The sequence below is a fragment of the Diadema antillarum genome, unplaced genomic scaffold, assembly GCF_040938485.1.
Source record: "Diadema antillarum isolate AM-2024a unplaced genomic scaffold, OU_Dant_1.0 seq00001343_RagTag, whole genome shotgun sequence".
Lineage (NCBI taxonomy): Eukaryota > Metazoa > Echinodermata > Echinoidea > Diadematoida > Diadematidae > Diadema > Diadema antillarum.
Window position 1 is genome coordinate 720,705 of NW_027272109.1, and position 20,991 is coordinate 741,695.

A 20,991-nucleotide genomic window follows, 5' to 3' on the forward strand; every position below is an offset into this window, starting at 1 on the left:
AAGTCACATGAGATAAATATACACCATCACAAACGACTGCGTAAGTTTGGGGTGTTTTTTTTTCCTCGTATTTTTGGAATAAGATCACACGAAAATCAGCCAACGAATTATGTTATCTCTGGCCTGAAAAGTGCGATAGGGTTGAGGTTACGACGCACTTCGAAAGTGCATCGTAAACGCTCCCTCTCATCAATCTGTATGACCGTGTTTACGTTTTCTTAAGTGTCTTCCCGACCCGTGAGGCATTCGGGTATACTCTCGTTTTGAGAACGTCAACTGGATGTTTACAATGCCAAGGTCACCTGAAAGACGAAATCGGAACTTTCTGACCCTGGGAAAGTAGTCGTCTGACCTTCCGCTCTCTCTTGCGCTCTGTATACTGTACCTGTGAATTAATTTCCTCAGTACAGAATGATACGAGTACTGTATCGATATAGCACGTGACGCCCGTTGTTAACTCTGCTACGAGGTCCATGTCGTACTTCGTAAAGTAGACCAAAATAGTCTGCTTCGCGACTCTGGCTTGTCGATTTATCCTTCTTCCGTAATATATAGGCCAATGTTTTCCTTGAGAAGGCCATCGGCCAAGGTAAGATGTGTACCGCGGTGTCGGCATATCTCTCGAGGTCGATCGCTTACCGAGGAGAGCCGTCTGCTCTAGGCTGGTATGATTACAGTATTATTTGTTCGTGCGATCGAATTCCACTTCTTCCGTAGACGTAAATGGGCCTGACGTCACAGTGGGCTATGTGGAAAATGCATTCCTGTCGCCCGTGCGTGAAGTGTTGAGGTCGCGGTCCAAGGCAGGGTTACACGGGACAGTGTGTGCCCGTAAGTGCATGTGTGTATACCACTGCACTTTCATACGAAGTATACCCGGCAATCGTTTCATATAAATGTCCACATTTGCACTTCAAGTTTGCCCAAGATTATAGTGATTCCAGACACGTTTGCCTGTAAATGCCAAATTTAATAACGTTGATGAATGATACTGCCAAATCAAGAACCGTTGCAAAGTTTGGAGCTTTTACTGCTAGAATCACACAATGCTACAGTAGAGCATTTCTATGAGTGTGGAATACGAATACTGTATTCCACAGCAAGCATACACTTTCCTTCATACACACGTACACACACACACACACACACACACACACACACACACACACACACACACACACACACACACACACATCTAGACTACACACATTGATTTGTGTGGAACTGTGTGATTTTTACCCACAAGCATGACAAAATAAAGGTGATCATTGTACTATTTTCTTTTTGTACCAGAGATATAAATGATTTTCTTTAAGCGTGCGTGCACACGCACACTTAGTGAAAGAAACCATCTCGTTTGTGGAAAATGATTTATGCTGAAGTGTGCAGTGAAAACAAAGATGTATGATAGTAAGAGAGAGAGAGAAAGAGTGCAAATAATATATTTGTAAAAGAGAGGGGGAAAGAAAATCGTAGAGGGCAAAATTTTGGTAAGAAAAAGCTTTAAAAACTAATGTTTGTATCCTTCGAGATGATTTGCTTCGCTAACCAGGTCTCTCTGCTGTTGTCAATATTTGATCATTTGGAGATTGATTGTGAATCTTGAAAGGTCAAGAAAGGGGCGGTTCCACTTTGGTATGAATTTAGCTGTAGAACATAGGAAATTTAGGTCGTACGGTTGAGAATTATGTCCATCTGTTGCCAAGTCAAATACTAGGATCATGGTGTTGAAAGTGATATGAAAATTTTGTGGAATGGGAGAGAATATTGAAATCACCTTAAATATGTAGAAATCCCCTTCCCCCTTCGATATTTGATCTTGTGCGAGACATAGTTGTCAAATTTGATTGTCAGTTTGAGTGATACCAATGTTGAAAATGTTTTCCATACAATTTACTTTCCAAAGCTAAATGTGAAATATGTGTTCTCTATTTTATTGTTATTATGTCAACCATATGCATTTTATGTGTTACCAATTTCATTGATTTCTCATGTGTGTCCGTAATGTCAACCATATGCATATTAAGTTTTATACCAATTTCAATGATTTTACAATAATATAAGGATCCATTTCCTTTGGTTTCTCTCTGTTGTGCAGGTGATGCAAGATTTCTACAACCAGTCCAATTATGACAGGCGTGGCGAAGCCCTCAGTGATACCGGTGTCTTATGGCTCTGGTCCACCACCGTTTCCGTGTGGTGCATCGGTGGCGCCTTCGGTGCCATGGTTGGGGGTTACCTCAGCGATGGACTGGGCAGGTACATAAACCACATCCACTCATCTTCTGTTCTCAGTTTTGGGTCGACAGTTTGTACCTGTCTTCCCTCATCCCCTCCCCCTTTTCTTTTTAATGGGGTAATCAAATGCACCCCTTGAATGATATGATATAATGAGAGAGGGAGGGAGAGACTCACTACTATTTTACATACCAGTGTAAGTGCAACTCATCTGTTGATACAGTCTTGTAATCACGAGGAATGAAAATCAGATTTATAGAGTGTTTGAAAAGTAGAAACATTCAGTACCTCTAGAAATGAAATGTTCATATTTGCGATTGTGCAGCTGATGTGCTAGTAATGCATGAATAGAAATGGAAAAGGAAACTACTCTGATAACAATTCACAAATACATGAAACATTCATTACAATGGGTACCTGTGAATAGGCTGCATTTTATCAATACTATGTTTGAAGCTGTATTCTAGATGTGTCTTGTGGAACTTGCATCGGGGATGACATAAAGATGATTAGTTACATAACACGGGAGGGCTGCTAAGATGCCGTGTACTGTAGGTCAGAAACCTGTTCATTGGCAGCAGCTTCGTCAATCAAGCGATAGCCAGTCAAGAAAGCTCTATCCTGGAGTTATGCAAGGATTGCTAATCACATGTTTGGCTTGCTCAGAAGGCTGTGGAGAGGGAATGGGATTATCTGCAACCAATAGATAGTCTATCTAAACCTCTAATACTATTAATAAGGGCAACGGTGATATGATCACCGTGGATAGGTGTATTAGCAGTAGATGTAACGACTGACAGTCGATTATTTGTGCCTTCAGTCTTTATGCGTACTTGAAGTAAAGTAGAAATATTGTTTAGGAATTTAATACAGGCAAACAAGTACAGTGTACCATTTTAAAAGGCTTTGAACAATGTCAGTGGTAAAAAAGAAAGAATGAATAAAGTAACATTTTAAAGTCATTGACACAAAAGAAAGGGGAAAAGAGGATACGCATTTCAGGGATTAAGTATTTAAGATAGAGCAGAATGCGAGTAAAATGCCAGAGGAGATTTGTATTTACTTGCACTGCTGTGTTAGTTTACCTTCTTTTTTTTTTTTCACTGAAAGTGTAACATCAGATTTGGAGGCATAAGTTTAGATAGTTTGCATTATTTTCTTTCAGCTAATGCAAAGTCTCAGTAGATTTCTCCAAACGACATTTCCTTTCAAGGACTACATACTAGTAGTCATGGTGTTACCATAAAGCTCTTTATCTGATTTACATCACCTCAGCGAACTTTTAAACAACATATAAGCCAAGTTTTATGGAGACGTATATTAACAATGATAAAAAGTACTCAGTCTTACTCTGAATATTTAAGTGATTTACGCATAATATTATAAGTGGGGATATATACATGTATATATAATAGTAATATGGGGCTTCCTAATTGAAGATATTTTTTCTTTGTAATCCTATTTGTTTTGATGCCTAAAGAGGCTGCTTTAGAGGTTCAGTGTTTGTTGTGTGCATAAGATAGACTTTACGCCTAAGTATGGATTTCTTATTGAAGGGATTAAGATAGGTGGAATCTTCATGTCTGTTTGTTTTAACCGCCCTTGCAAAGACGTATCATATCAGAATGAGCTTCAGCTGGCTTCACTCATTAATTTGTACAGCAAAGTTCACTGTACGCTACAGGGTTCGCCAAACAACACTACAGGGTGAAGGCCTGCTCATTCCATGCTAACATGTAGCCAAAATGTATTGCTTCTATTCTGAAGGGTTTTAGGGATGATTGTATGAGAACAGAATTGTGTCTGTCAAGTTGTGTTGGTTGTTTTTTGATGTATTTGAGATCTTTGAGTGATTCCAGTGTCATACTTACTTATTTCTGAGGTTCATAAGATTATTCTACTGTACATTTGCCCAGGGCATGTGTGTGTGTGTGTGGGGGGGGGGGGGGGGGGGGGGGGGAATGGGCTGCATTTCACATTGTATCTGGTCATTTAGCTGACCTAGCTGTAAATTATATGGACAGGGTAAATGCAGGACAGTCATGAGACAGCAGAATAGAACCGTGCAACAAAAATCGGTTCATCTTTTAATGTTAGCTGAGATTCTACAGTTTACCATCTGGAAATAATGTGGTCCAGTGGTTTAATCTACACTTCACTGGCAATGCATGAAGACGTGTAGTGAATACGTGCCCCCGACGTGAGTGCTAACCTCTTTCAGCAGAGCTGTATTCAACAGTGCTTTGAACCAGCCGTGTTCATAAATGGTGTTCTTTTTAGATCATTCATGTTTTGTGCCCTTATTAGATACAAGTGTTCAACATGTGTTGACTCATATTATCTGCCTAAAAGTAATTATTCAAACAAAGAGACCACGCAAACTTTAATAGTAATGAAGTATCGAATAAATATTTAAAATCAAAAGCCTCAGTCAATCAGTTTCTTTTTGATCCCATCACCAAAAGAAATAAACTGAAAGAAACGAGGGGTAAGGAGAGAAATGTTCAAGAAAAAATCATGACAAGATGCAAACTAACCTCCACCTGCTACTGATTTCTTCCTATCTTTCTTTCCTTTTTTTTTCCACTTCAATACTACCATAGGAAGGGCGCCCTCCTGATGATCAATATTTTCTCTCTGGTTTCTGCCGTCCTCTTTGGCTTCAGTGCTATGGCCAATTCTTATGAGATGGTCATCATCGGCAGATTAATCCATGGCTTCTATGTTGGTAAGTGTGAACACTCATACACACACACACAGAGAAACTATTCAACAGTATGTAATTGATGAGACCACAAAACTGCAACAGGAGCAGTGGCTGTGGCTGAAAGGAACAGAAGAAAATGTTCTTAGCAACCATTAGCCTGGGTAAAAATAGATTTAATACATTGATACAATTGTATCTCATCATTATTTTGAAAAAGATAGATACTAGGCGCTTCATCATATGCACCCACACACTGTACACAGAGGGAGAAACATTAGAGCAGATACAAGCTTGTCAATAAACCCTTATGCTCATGCTAACCAAATTAGATTCATTTGAACAAAACAAACCCCTTAACAGGGTTGTTGTGTGCACTTGAAAATGCTGTTATTGTAGAGCACTTCTCTAAATAGCCTCCTTGAGGTGGCTAGGTATGGAAGGCCTCTCTCTAGATATTTCTCTGACTGCAGAGTTGTGACTAAACTCTGCTGACTGCTGACTTTTCTTGAGGGGAGTCATTAATACAATGGTCCTCAGCTTTGCCGTTTTTACAGATATATTAACATGTACTATTGAAAACAAAATAGCAATGATAAGAGACTTAGACATTTCCTCTTTGGGCAGGTAAGATGCCAGTGAGCAGGTCAGAAAGATAAAAGGGAGAGTGTTACGACGGGGTCTAGTTCTGCATCCAGGTCATATCCAAGACTAAAGCAAATCTTCACTGCTTGTAAAACTATGTCTTACCAGGGAGGTGTCGAACACCTCCCTGATTGGATGCTGGCATTCGGAATGAGGCCAGGTCAATATTGAGCAGAGATGTTTCTTGTGGAAGACAATTCATCTGTATTTTCATGAATTTTCTAACTTATCATATAGAATATTTTAGGTATTCCCCCTCTTTTCTCAAAGTGAAGACATTAATCTTTTGTGCCTTCCATTTCACTCTGACTGGATGGAATATTGGGATTTATAAGTTCATGTTTTGGGGTCATCAAAGACTTCAAGCTTGAGTTCGTTGGACATGAATCCCCCACATCCCCTGGATTGAAAGCGAGCATTGTGACCTTTAGAGTGAGCGCTCAGTGCGGGGGAAATCCAAAACCGGAGGATTACGGGGGAGAGACTTAACGAGAAGAGGCTTATAGGGGTCTAATCACCCTCCTGTCCAGTCTAAGTCCACTGAATATTAATGGATGAAGAATACATGGAGAAAGGTGTTCATTTGCATCCATCTTTATTTCTGTCCTTTTACTTTTAGTCAGGACACATCTTGATTATTAAACTCATTCCTTGAAAAATGTAGAATATTATCTCTGATAAGGTATATTTTATATTTGGCAATCCCCTCAAGAAAAGGTCCGCTAGTTCTCATCTCTGCCCCTCCTTCACCCTCCCCCTCCCTCCCTTGGGATCAACCTGGTGTCTCTAGCATCCATGCTACTGACCATTCCCTGACTGTTATCTGACCTATGTATCACATATCTATCCATATTGGGGAATCCATTGCTAGCCACGAGAGCAGAGGAGAACCTGTCGCCTTTGTTCAAGCAACGGTACTACTCCAACATTGTTTGGTTATCAATTATATGAACTTTGCTCCTCTTAACAAAGTAGGTCGTTTAACCTTTCCTTTGTTACTTTGATATAGATCTGTGATATTCTATACTACTTGTGGCCAATTTGATCATAGACAAACCCAAGTGGTTATGTAAATGTCATTTAGAGAGAATGAGAATGGAGGAATTGCACACTTTTCGATAAGATTGTGTGGACTAGCCTTCTCCTACTCTTTGCGGCGAGATAACACGACAAAAGTCGGAGTCTGCTTCAAAGGTCATTTATCCATTTTGCAAACATCACAACATTTTGCATGGTTGAAGAAAAGTGTCTCCCTACATCATGTATGAAATCTTTATAATACACCTCAGAGATCTTTAAAAAAAGAACTGAAAAACTAATAACCTCATTTACCTTGAGAATAGGCTTCCCTGTTGTACCAGGAATAACAGTTGAAATTTTGTGGTCGAGATAGTTTCACTGGACATCTGTAGTGTTCCTGCCTTCTCTATCTTCAAGATGTTTCCAATTTTACCATTCTCAGGAAAGGTCCGAATTACCTCTACAATACAAGAGCTTATGAAAGGAATCTTTCATAATTCTAATGGTGGGGTATTTTCAAAGCGACACCGAACTTTAAGTGATGAAATGATATGAACCAATTCTGTGGACAAATACCGTTGCACTTGTTCACAGAGGGTTAAGGTCAGAGTGATCACTGCTTCATCATGGTGATAACCTATTTTAAAGTTCTGTTGCACAATTTTGTGAGGTAGTGATCTAGAGCTGTTTCTGTTAAAAAAAGTAATGCTCAAATGCGTGCAAGCACGCTCACAGAAACATACACAGAAAAAAAAGACAAAAAGAAAGATCTGTTAGAGTGGGCAAGGAAAGATAAAGTGATATGAATGAATGAAATTCTGAAGACTATCCATTCTTACCCTTTTATTAGAGTGAACTTGCATACTGTTATTTCTTGTCTTTTTTAAAATCTGTCTATGAGCACATGGAGGTTTATTATCAGATCATTAATAGTAGATCAAACTGTCAGGGACAATGTCATGGGAAGGAAAATGTGACACTCTGGTCCGGTATGATCACACGTCATGTTGTTCTAATGATAGTGATCGTGAACTTCGGCTTTTTGATTGTTGAATCTGGGTTTCAAGGTCAAACTCCATTGCTGTTTAATAGGTGTGTATTAAACTCATCGCTAACTCAAGCTCAGTTACAGAGCTCCAACTGAAAAGAATGTTATCTGGATTGAGAATGAGACTTTGGAATTTTGAATCGTCATATTACAGAACTACAGTTTCTGATCTGCATGATTCGGTACTAGAATGAATGTCAGTAATTCAGATTATTATCAATCTTTCACATCTAGAATTTCCCCCTCAGAAGGTCATTTTTGAAAAGAACATGGCCTCAAAACTAGAAGCTCCTAGATGTCTGAAAATAAGATTAGAAAATTGACTTCATGCAAAAGTAGAAAATTGACTTCGTGCAAAAGCTGAAAATGCCCAGTCCCTGACTGCAACCAAACGCAATGTACAGTATGAATTTGAGCTAGCGTAAAATAACTGAGACAGACATGCATGAGTATAAAACTATGAGCTGTAAGTCTTGAGGGCTGCAGGTTTTTCGTAAGAAAATATATCAGTAAATAAATTTATGAAATAGTTTGAGATAATAAACAATAGGATACAAATAAGATAACTAGATTAAAGGGTGTGTACAGTTCTGGTTGAGGTGAGGATTTAGCTTTTAACGTTTTGCGAGATATTCAGAAACCACTCTATAAGATGTCAAAGAGCATGCAATTTCAAGGGGTATCAAAAGTTTATTTGATGAAAATCGGTTTTGAAATGGCTGAGATATCCAAAAACAAGGTGAAACAAAGAGATCCTGATAAAAGGCGTGGCCTGTCGCCTTTTATTATTATCACTTGTTTGGATATCTCAGCCATTTGAAAACCAATTTTCATCAAAGAAACATTGAATCCTTCTTAAAATTACATGCTCTTTCATATTTCATAAGAGGTTTATCATTATCTCACTTAGGAATGTTCAAAACATGAATCCCCACCTCAACCAGTACTGCACAGTCCCTTTAATGAATAAAGAAGAGTAAATGACATGAACTAAAAGAAAACATAATTGGTGATGTCATTGATGAACAGTGAAGATATATATAGGTATGTCAACAATATTCTAGATGATGAGATTATCCTCTAATGTTTGACGTTTGAAGCAACCACAGCCATTGTTAGCCCCCTTAATGATGCTTGAGATAACATTGGACAATGGAGAAGAGGAAAGTTGTTTCACCTGTATCAGGTGATTTTTCAAAAGCAAAACATGTTTGCGTACTTTCACATATATACCTTTCTTTTTGAGTGCTCCTTGTCTATGTGACGTGGCCTTGCTATTGTTCTCTGAGTACAATATCACAAGACATGCACACACCAGAGAAAGCCGAAGAAGGCAAAAAATCTGTTCTGCACCATCAAGCACTGTCCACTGACTCCACCCCGAACTAAACATACATGTATGCAGACCTCCCAACTGATCTGAATTTGGAGGAAAGAATCTGAATTTTGACCATTCCAGGCTCTTGTTTCAATAGGATTTTCCTATTTTTCTGATGATTTCACCTCACAATTCCATGGGAACTGCTCTTTCTCTCCTACCTTTAAGCCAAATCATCCCTATTTTTCAGTTAGAAAGGTTGGGAGGTCTGCTCATGGTATGTTACAGCTGTAGCAAGCCATGAAGTTAAACTAATATTTCTGTTGATGAGTACTAAGTCGCTGTGCAGAGGATCGTAAGAGCGTCATGTGATGCTTGACATGATCGCCGAGCGAGCCATTAGACACGCTACGGAAAAGTTTCTTCCGAGTGACCGACCTTTAGTGAAATTCTCAGCCGCACAAAATTCTGCCGGTAATTTCATGCAGTCATAATTATGCTGACTTCCTCTCGGTTGATTGTTTCACCATGTACCACAATTGTAAGAATACAGATGGGCCCATCCTGTAATAGGGTCTTGAAGTCTACTGATCTCTTTGCCGTATCATTCACCGATATGACCACTTGTCTGAACGCTTCCTCGAACCTGTCTTTGCTTGCCTCTTCCTCTGCTCGTTAACCAAAGTCTTGTCTCCAAATTAAATCCCACTTTTGGGAGAGGAAATGAACAAACAAACAAATAAAAAACAACACCAACAACAAAAGATTTAACTGGAAGCAATTCACAATCTTCATAAGGGAAGGCAACCTTTTTTTACCAAAGTCGGGTGGCGTGATTCGGCCTGGTGTCAATGATCGCAGTGGCGATCTGTGGCTGCCTTTTCAGTCTGGGAATCTTATAGTTGAAACTGCAGGGCTAAGGAAAAATCTTGTTTCTTTGTGCTTTGAGAAAACATGCCACTTACAGAAAATCTATAGCATTGCTTTGATTTCTGTGAAGAAAAAAAAGATCAACAGATGGTAGATGGTATAAGAATTACAGAATTTATCCAGTTTATAAATTTGGTGCGCGACATTCACATGGTTCTCATTATGTGAATATTCATTTTACTGTTGCAGTAGTCACCTTTCTATGACTATAAAACTTTTGTGATTCAACACTAAGTTGTGACACATAGTGTGTCAAGTAAATAGCTTTATTAAATTGAATGTTGAATTGAATGGTAACAAATTTTAACTCTTGGACTGCCCCTCTTCTTCCCCCCCCCCCAACCCCCAGGAACGGCCATCACGATAGTTCCCCTCTACCTGGCCGAGGTGTCGCCAATCAATTTACGAGGAGCCATCGGCACCATTCACCAGCTGATGATCACCATTGGTATCCTCATTGGTCAGGTGAGTGGGCAGAGTGTCTTCTTCCAGACTGTAACCATGGTGATCATTCCTTCAGAGAGGATTACTCATTCTCGTGCAGCAAGACTGTTGGGCTCGCCTTCTTAGAAATGATGCAGCTATAATGCAGATCAGAACAATCTGTCCATATGTCTATTTTGTTTTTTGTGTGCACATGTGCTAAAAACATCAATCATTTGCATCACGTAGCCATCTTAACCTGTCAATTTATACATGTGTATCAGCCTCTCTAGATGTCTGTGCTACAACTCTCTATCAATCTCACGTAGGTATACATATCTATATATGTATACTTTGTTACCAGGTACATCAATCTACATTTAAATAGCAAATATACCTACCTATCTGTTATTGGCCTATCTCTCATCTCTTTTCCTCTTAGACCTTAGGATCATACATTTCTCTTCTTATCTATCTGTTTATCTATGTCTATATCATGTTGTATCAATCTACTTACCAGATATACCAATTTATCTACCATTGGCCTTGTATCTCTCTTTTGTAGGCCCTAGGATTATATGCCTTCCAGGATGAAGATGCCTGGGCCATCCTCCTCTCGCTCATCGGTGTGATGAGTGGCGTCCAGCTCATCGTCCTCCCGTTCTGTCCGGAGAGCCCCAGGTGGCTGCTACTGTGCAAGGGCAGAAAGAGTGCCTGCGAAAGCGGTATGTCAGCTCTTGTTGAGCAGTGAAATGTGCAGAAACCCATAAATGCGCAGACAACCGCAAATGTGCAAACTGCAAATGTGCAAGCATCTTACCCGTAAATGTGCAAACAACTACAAAATGAAATGTGCAAATATCTTATCCTTAGATTTGTGCAAACATCATATCCTTTAATCAGCAAATCTCTGAAATGCATCAACTGTAAGTGTGCAACATGACGCTGTGATAGCATAGATAGCATGGAATAGATGTGGTATTAGTGGTCAGGTCGCAGCTGATGCATGCATCAGAAACCCATAAATGCGCAGACAACCGCAAATGTGCAAACTGCAAATGTGCAAGCATCTTACCCGTAAATGTGCAAACAACTACAAAATGAAATGTGCAAATATCTTATCCTTAGATTTGTGCAAACATCATATCCTTTAATCAGCAAATCTCTGAAATGCATCAACTGTAAGTGTGCAACATGACGCTGTGATAGCATAGATAGCATGGAATAGATGTGGTATTAGTGGTCAGGTCGCAGCTGATGCATGCATCAGCGTACTCACTACGGGCCTGCACGCGATATTAGCACTTTCAAAACCTTCAAAGATTAGGAATGTTGAGTAGGGATGTCAAACACTCAAAAGTTCTCTAAATTTAAGTTTGTTTTTTAAAATTATTTAGCAAGTTTTCTCATTTTGATCTTATCATTATTAACAGTAGAGTTACTATTCTACCACTCCTGCCTTGGTCATCATTATCATCTTTGTATAATCTGTATGTGATTATTCATGTATGTATTGATATTTGTCATACTTTCTGTAGCTCTTCAAAAACTGCGTGGCTCAGATGATGTAGAGGAGGAGCTGCGTGAGATTGAGGAGGAGGGGGCGAAGGAGAGCCAGGTGCAGGACGAGAGGGTGGGCATCGTCGATGTCCTCACGCTGAAGGAGCCCGATTGGAAGATGCCTCTACTGATCTGCATGGTCCTACAGGGTGGGCAGCAGCTGTCTGGTATCAATGCTGTGAGTATTAGAGGAGGAGGATGAAGAAGGTGGGTGGGTGCCAATGGTGGGTGTGGTGGTATTGGTGGTGGTGGTATTGGTAGTGGTGGTGACTGTGGTGACCATTGATGGTGATGATGTGAGTATTGGTGGAGGAGGTGGAAGGCGGGCAGGTGCCAACAAAGGGTGTGATGATGGTGGTGGTGTTGGTGGTGGTGGTGGACGTTGGTTACCAATGATGGTGATGATGTGAGTATTGGAGGAGGAGGAAGGCAGGCAGGTGCCAGTGGTGGATGTGGTGGTATTGGTGGTGGTGACGGTGGTTACCAATGATGGTGATGATGTGAGTATTGGAAGAGGAGGAAGGTAAGCAGGTGCCAGTGGTAGATGTGGTGGTGGTGGTGTTGGTGACCAATGTTGGTGACGCTGTGAGTATTGGAGGAGCAGGGATAGGAAGAAGGCAGGCGGGTGCCAGTGGTGGGTGTAGTGACGATGGTGGTGGTGGTGGTGGTGATGTTGAAGGCAACTATAATCACCATGGCAACATTAATTGGGACTGTTGGGAGGAGGAGGATGGAGATGATGAGGACAATGATGATGATGATCGTTATCATTGCGAGCTCCAGAAGGACGTGAGTAGTAGCATTGATAGTTGTGATACACTTGTAAATGATGATGTTGATGATGGAAGTAGTGCTCAAAGATGATGGTAGAGACTTTGATGACATGAGGTCAAACCGGATTTAATGACTTTATGAATGGAAATGATGATGCACACACCTGACAAACAAAATTTGTACTATTTGTACCCTGCAACAAGATGGTGTAACACACATGTGACTGTTTGTAAAACTTGTGATAAAACATGGTTAACATTGACTTTGGTTTTAAGTCAATATCCATGAGAGCCGAATTGAAATCTAATGGCGGAAATAATTTTCCTGCTTGGCATTGCGTTCCTACGTCATTGGTTTGCAGATGTGTCCTTTCCCTGAAAAGCCCTCAGCCATGTCTGAACTGTTTCAGCAAACATTGGACTGTTCTACGTGTAGTTTGCCATTCATGCTTTCGTTCTGGCCACGTCCATAGTGCCCCCCAATGTGTGCACTGCCAGCCAACAGGATGGCTGGCAAATATTGGCTTTTCGTACCTCCCAGACTAGGCATGTTTGACCTTGTGTTTGTATGTGGCTAGAGTCGCATGCATATATGCAAGTTGCCCCATGCCTGAAGCTGCCAGAATATATCAGAGTGAACGACACATGTAGTTATCTTTTATTTAGAGTTTGCACATACTTTTTTTTTTTTCAAATATCTCCTGAAAATGTTGAGTTCTAGGTTGAAGAGATATACATACACAACTTTTTTGGAAGTTTCAAGTTGTGATGATGAACATCTTTGCAATTTGATTTTTGCATGGTACTTTCAGGTCTTATGGTACAGTGCGATTTAAAAGCTGTGAATGTGTTCAAGAGCTGTGAAAGTGTTTTTGATTTTATGACTTAAAAAAACCATTGAAAACGAGGTTACTAGACCTTACTACCATGTGTCTGGTGTGTGTTTGTTCGTCTGCAAAGAACAGGAAGAGAAGGATAAATATGATCAGCTGTCACCAATTACTGTGAGGCAATTAGACGGCTAGCATTAGCAATGTGATGTGGGCGTGTAGGTGTTTTGTCAGATGGCACGCTTTGCGGGCACCAGCAAACACGCCAGCAACTTGACACTCTTTTTCCTCCCATGAAACAGTGTAAAGTTTTTCTGCAATTCTATTTATTGTATTACCTGGTATATATGGTTACCCGGCTTTCTGGGTATGTTTTTTTTTTTCCCTATACCCTTTTCTTTTCTGTGGTCATTAAAATAAAATTAATAAAGCATGAATGTAATGCTGCCGGGTACTTTGAGATTATGCATTCCATTGAATAAATCCAGCATACCAGCAGATTTTCATCTGCAGGCTATCGATGTATCAGACTGCGGAGGTTGGGCCCCTTTTTGTCCTATGAAACAAAATCCTCGGGTGTTGTGCTGTGTCTTCATGTCAAAATGTTTGTTTTTATCCTCAATAATCTGTCAGAGTGAGAGGAAATATTTTTGCTTTAATGGTTTGGGTCATATGTTGTCTATAGTATGATTGTTTTCTGTGCAGAATTATCAGAAGCCTCTTTAAATTCCGAATTTGAAGACTGATTCTTGAATAAGCAATGCATTGTTAGAAGATTAAGTTCCTTTTTTGTGTGTGTGAAAACCTTTTGCTCACCTGTTGCAAATCTTTGATATGTTTTCTTGTGCTTGTTTTCTTTTTTTCTACTCTATGTTTCACCTTCACAGGTCCTGTTTTATGCAACAGAGATTTACTATCAGACTGGAATGGGAGAAGAGGAGGTGGCTTACTCCACTATAGGAACAGGTGCTATCAATGTCGTCATGACGATCATCTCGGTGAGTCAAATTGCGTTGCTCCGAGCACAGAAGCTCTCAGCCTTAAACCTTTACAGTGCTCTGATCGCCGATTGGAGCGCTCTCTGGAGTGCTTTCTTTGCCAATTTGCACCAATGTCTGGAAACTAGTCAGTTAATAGAGATTATCTAATCCCCCTAATCCCTATTGCGTCCCCATGTCCTTCATGGGGACAGAGGCACACCAAGTGGACTTGGTAATTTTATGACTAGGTCAAGTTTGGATGGATTGCTGCATGCTGATGAAAAAGCTTGGCATATGAGGCTATGACCGTGGGCACATACAGAGTTAAAGGGAATGCCTCTCCTTTGAATTTAAATGCATATGGTCTCTCTAGATCTGAGTTTGATTTATTCCAAGAGAATTATATGAGTTCAACTGACATCGAGTTATTTTGTTTCTTCTTTTCTGTGGAAGTTTGCAGATACTTTTTTTAAGATCATTTTGTTTTTTATATCACTTCTGGTTTCTCTCTTAGCCCGTTGAGGACGGACTGATTTTGATACAACACGCATTTCCTATAGACACCTGCCTGTGTATACTCAAGACTCATCCTCAACAGGTTAATTTTGAGCTGGAAGAGCAAACTCTTCACTGGCCTTGACTGTATTTTCTTCATTTTTCCTTACAGGTTTACATGGTTGAGAAGGCAGGCAGACGCATTCTGATTCTCATCCCCTTCGGTCTAATGGCCGTCTGTCTAGCCATGCTGACTGTTAGCATCAATCTACAGGTGAGTTGTTGTTGTTGTTGTCATTCAGCTTTGAATATTTGCAAAGATTTCCAGACTAGCCTCCTTTTCCAGTCCGGTAATTCTTTTCTCTCCCCCCCCCCCCCCCCCCCCCCCAGGTGCAATGCTACAAATTAGATCTGCACGTGAAACCAATGTAATCAAATTGAGCTACAGTGAGCAAGCAGGTTACCAGATAATGTGGAGTGAATCCACCTCACAAGCAGTTTTACCCCTGAATGTTTTCACTGTCCTCAAATGAAGTATACACCTAGTCAGTTAAAAAGTACCATAACGTATGTCAGCTGTAACTAAGGAGCTTCAAAAATAAGAAGAAAAGATGATTCAGTGGGTTATGCAATGAGTCAGGTGCAGTGATATGTCAGTGCACAAATCAACTATTGTTATGTATAACATCCCCCCCTCCCCCCCCCCCACCACCATTTATGATTGAAATAGACGTTAATGTAAATAGAAAACACCACCCAAACCAAACCGGTGTTTATATCACCAGCTTGCAATTTTACATGCTGCAGGAGGCTCCCAGAAAGACTTTTATGAAGTCTCAAATTTTTGTGTGAATTATTAGTACTATGATTATCTTTTTGTTCTGTCTGTCAGTCAGTTACTCACTGTAGATGGCAAATATTTCCCAGACATTATTTCACGAATAGGAAGTTGTGAGACAATACCATGGATGATTGAATATGGGAGGCGAAGATCATATGGCTTTTATGCATTCAGCATACAGGCCTGCCTGTGCCCATGGTGGACGAGGCATCTGTATGCAGCTGCTAAATGTACCTACACGTACCCTTACAGCATGTTTATATGTCTCTCTTGTACTTTAACACTGAGGATTACGCCCATGATTGGAGGATGATATTTTGGATGGGTTGTAGAATACAGCCCCCCTCCTCAAAACAATTGGCATGTACACATTCACGTAGAATATGACGCTTCATTTGCTTGTTCCTGTCTTTGTTTGTTTTTCACAGTCACAATTGGACTGGATGAAATGGCTGTCCCTTGTTTTCATCTTTAGCTACATCATTTCGTTCGCCATAGGACCTGGTGAGTCAACAGTTAAACCCATATCCTCATCCCTAGGGTCACAAGTCCTCGCATCTCAATTGGCATACTATACATTGAGAAGCCTCCACACAATTTTGAACCTCAGTGATACTAATTTGAGTTTCAAAACAGAACAGTTATAAACATAATCCATGCTTTTTGGCTGTTCTGAAAATTCATGATTTTGAGGTACAAGGTCTTGTCACTCCAGGGGCGATACAAGCCTAAGGCTAGGCACATAGCTACAACATTTTTTTTTTAAATATTCAGCTTTCTTTGGATCCCCCACAAAAAAAAAGAGGACCTCCTTGTGGATTAACTGGATTGACGTATTGAGGACGAGTCCTGAGTATAGTCGGGTAAGGGTCTATGAGAAATGCTTGTTGTAGCACAATCAAATCGTCCTCAGTGGGTTAAGACCACCTACTCGTGATGTAACAATGTCTCAGACCAATAGGGTAAGCCTTGATGACACAAAAGGGATTAAAGGGATTGGGTAATCCCTAGTCATTCATTGCCAGTTCCTTTCCAGACAGCTATGCGAGTTGACAAAGAAAACATTGTTGCAAATGCACTACGGACAGATATTTGTGTAATGCTACTCAGACCGGAATGGATTGGTGAGATTGGAATGCAGAATTGGCAGGAAGGGATGATTTAATCTTCACTATTAGGTATCTACCATTCACCACATTTACTTTAGTCACTCCTTAGCCGTTTGACGCCGGATGTCTGTAGTGTAAACTGATTGTCAAAGTACTATACTGATTTTACAGACAGCCTTACAGACAAATATATTGACGTATCAATTATGGGTTTTCCCGTTGGAACCAAGGCATGGTTACACTTGGCTTGTCTGGCTAATTTACAATAAGTCCTTCATGCTCGAGGGTCAACCTAATGTTAATGAATCTGACTTGGGGCATGGGTCCGGCAGCTCCACTGCTAAAACCGATTTGATTAGCTAAATATTCACAGATCAGTTCTGGGAAAACAGGCATGATGAAAGAGCAGCTGAATTACCTACTTTGGTAGGCAGAGGGAATATTATTACCCTGAATTTATCTTTGTATTAGAAAGTGGAGGGAATATTTACTTTTCATTAAAAAGGAAATTATTATTATTTTTAATTCCTCTTATGTTTTTTCATATTGTATTATCATGGCATCATGTATTGTGTAGTCTACAGCAATGATTGCACGTGAATTTAATCTAAACTTTTAAAATTTCCAAGTGTGGAATGGCAAATTTTTGTTAAAGCTTTACTGGTATGTTGTACAATTTTTTATGCATTCACTACATCCACATCATGTGTGAGGGTCAAATTCCATCTTTAAATTGATGATTCCTACCTCCCCATTCTCAGGACCTGTACCCTTTGTGATCGTGCCCGAGCTGTGGGCGCAGGGGCCCCGTCCAGCAGCCATGAGCATCGCCATCCAAACCAACTGGTGGTGCAACTTCCTCGTTGGTCTCATCTTCCCGTTCATCCAGGTGAGACTAAGATCATCTTCTTCCTATTGTCTGCCTGAGAAGAGAGTGAGCTGTGAGAGAATACGCGTGACTTTTTAATGACAAAACCCGATCAAAAGTTGGGAGATTTGGGGGTTGGTGTTGTAGTCTCTTTTCAGTCCAGGTCAGATTTTGTAGGAAGAGATTCTCAGTTCCTTACTGCAAACTACTCATCAGAATTGAATATTTCTAGCCCTTCAAAGAGAGTACAAGAGTGCAGTTTCAAGAGAATTGAAGGCATGCAAATCAGTGCTTTATTATACTTCATCCACATGAATTTGAATGCATTTACTGGTAATGTGTCAGCAGGAAACAGAATTTTAAAAATACAGAATTTATTTACCGAACCTTGGGCGAAAAATGTCTATGTTTACAGGTATGTGCATGTGTGTCATCATTGTACCTTGATTTGAGGAAAGCATTTGCTGAGAAAAGGTATGACTTTTTCTCCCAAAATATATAAAAGAAGATTCCTTGAGCAGTAAAAGCAAAAGGGGAAACTAGAGAACTGTTAACATCATGTCACAGGTGTAGGGTCATAGTCAGTCTGTGCTAATCTGATATATTGTAAAACCAGAAATTATTGCTCACATGCAATTTTCACAAATTTCGCAAGGAGCCAAGATTTGCAAAATTAAAATACACACAACAGTTCTTATCTACACTATTTGCATTGAATGCCAGTGGCAATTCGTGGAAAGTACATGCCGCAAAATAAGCGGTCGTCTCCAATTTGCGAAAATGTCATGCCACAAATATTTCTGTTTATAGGCTGCTACTATGTGATAATTTACTGCGGGACATTTTATAAAGTATGAAAGTGGGCCTACGAGAAGGACATTCTCAGTTGCAAAAAATCTGAAATGAATGGAAGGAAAATGACTCTAGTAATTGGGCAATATATGCTGTGCCTTCTCTCTCGTTTCTCTCCATCCCTTCAGGCCTCCATCGGAGCGTATTCCTTCCTGGTCTTCATGTTCTTCGTCCTCCTTACCACCATCTTCTCCTACTTCTACGTGCCGGAGACGAGAAACCGCACATTCGACGAGATCGCCGACGACTTCAGGAAGGGCAAGGGCAAGGGGCGAGACAACTACGAACTACAGGACAACGTGGCGAAAGCTTGATGATGTCTCTTGAAACGCGAAGCGTGTAGCGAGGGCGACTGCTGGGGCACAAAGATTGGAGAAGTCGCCATGTCAACATTGCATTGTAGCAAAAGATTTATCTGATGTGATCTTTGAAGGGGATAGATACATGAGGATAGATAAGTTGCAGTTTAAAAGTTAGAACCAAAGAGCAAAGTAGCACTGTCTAGATTGCACTTGTCACGAAGGATGTCTCCAAATGTGACAGTGCACCTCAAAACGAACATAAAGTCGCATACACTGATTTTGCGTGAGGACCGAAAATAAGTGAAATGGGTCAACCTAGCCGAACTTGACTTTTTCATATTTTCTGAAAGAGCGGGTCTTCTTTTACATTATGCTAAAATTTGGTATCATAAAACGGGCGGGAAAGTGTGTTTTTTTAGCAGTTTATCTCGAACATTTTTGGTAGAATAGTGTGATTAGGTGTGTTTTTAGAATCCCTTTTTCATTTATGAAAAACCTTGTCCACACTCGTCACTTTCGACTCTAATAACTTTTGAGAGGATAGCGCTACTGCTTTGAAAGTTGGCATTGATTATAGACAGAATGTGTTAATGAGGCATGCTTAATTTCAGTTTAATCTGATAATCCCTTCACTGTTGTTACTCTGGTGGTTTACTTCCTGTTTTTTTGTCCCATTCATCGCACAGCCAGCACGGTTTGGTAGAGATTAAGCGCTTGAATAGACACTGTACTTTAGAGCCTCTTTTCTCAGTATACACTTTTCCTGAGTCTGTGCTTTCTTTCCAATATTTAGATAGGTTAGGAGAGTCCATTTGATTTGAGTTATACATCATTTTAAAGCTTAAAGTCTGCTCTTTCAGAATATGGTCTTAACTAAAAATTCATGTCTGGCGACTTTTTGTTTGTTTTGAGGTGCAGGGTCACAAATTTTCTTTCGGGGCAGTGCAGAATCGGTTTGCTTTATACGGAGCTTTATTTGCTTTCTGTTGTATTCAAGGAGCATATCAAACACTTATAAACAGGAGTAAAGAATCACAGTATGTCTGTGGCTGATTGGGTACAAAGAAAAGCTGATTTCACAGCATAGGAAAGTTGTCCCATTCAGAGACATCCTTTATACGATAGCACCATGAATACGTCCGAAAAGTATCTCGGCAGATATTGGGGGAAAAATTTGGTTTGCCATATACTTCGGATATAATAAATAGCATTATGTGACAATGGATTGGCATTGATCATGTGGATTGCTGCCTTCTTGAGTTGTTACGGGGATTGCGAGAGTTCATGTGTTTCTTCTAAAATTAGCTTCTTGTAAAGGAGGTTACTGCAAAAGTGAAGGCATGTCTTTTGGTGTTGTACTTTCCTTGTATTATTTTGTTTTTTTGAGAGAGAGATCCCCCTTCATTGGAGATCCTATGCAGTGATTTTTTTTGCCTACAATGCATTGACGTTTGTGCCCGGGTGGTCCAGTCTATACACGCTTTGCATTTTCTTGAGGCTGAAATCTTACCTTGGGCGGGTAGCGTCTTCAACCTTGTTGTAGATCATGTGCTATAGACATAATATACATGTATGTATATAATATATTCAAAGTCGAAGATGAAATTCAGGTAATTTGAAATAACCGATGTTTGTGAATGATTGCCAGGATGCAAGGAGGATATTCCAATTTTTCTGAGGCAGCTTTTATGCTCTTTCAAAATGAAATATTATTTCCAAAACAAAAAATGATGAAAAATGTAGCAAAAAAAAACAACAAACAATAACACATTTGACACATACAACTTGCTTCATCTTACAGTAATGAGTAATACCTTACTGCATTTCACTTGAGCCCTGCCAATAATACGGTACTTGAAACAGGGTGGCACATCATGCCGTAGATCAACCTCACTAAGCATAGCTCAGATTCATCATGGTTTCGATATTTCTCTGGGACAAGAAGAACCTCTATTTTTCTTCCGTATTTTTATTTTCAGAGAGTACAGGTATTTTACATTTTGGGAATTTTGGGGGCTTTCACAGTCTTATATCACTCGCCATGTGCATTTGTTT

At 40.0% G+C, this 20,991-nt stretch overlaps 1 protein-coding gene across 1 annotated transcript; it reads left to right on the forward strand.

Moving 5' to 3' along the window:
* The first annotated feature begins 559 nt into the window (after positions 1-559).
* Positions 560-20,268, forward strand: LOC139708504 (solute carrier family 2, facilitated glucose transporter member 1-like). The gene is made up of 11 exons (XM_071620450.1): positions 560-589; positions 2,099-2,259; positions 4,842-4,966; positions 10,253-10,368; positions 10,892-11,051; positions 11,865-12,064; positions 14,377-14,487; positions 15,137-15,238; positions 16,234-16,309; positions 17,676-17,803; positions 18,763-20,268. The coding sequence occupies exons 1-11, from the start codon at positions 560-562 to the stop codon at positions 18,946-18,948; spliced, it is 1,395 nt and encodes a 464-aa protein (XP_071476551.1). The 3' UTR covers positions 18,949-20,268.
* The last annotated feature ends 723 nt before the right edge of the window (positions 20,269-20,991 follow it).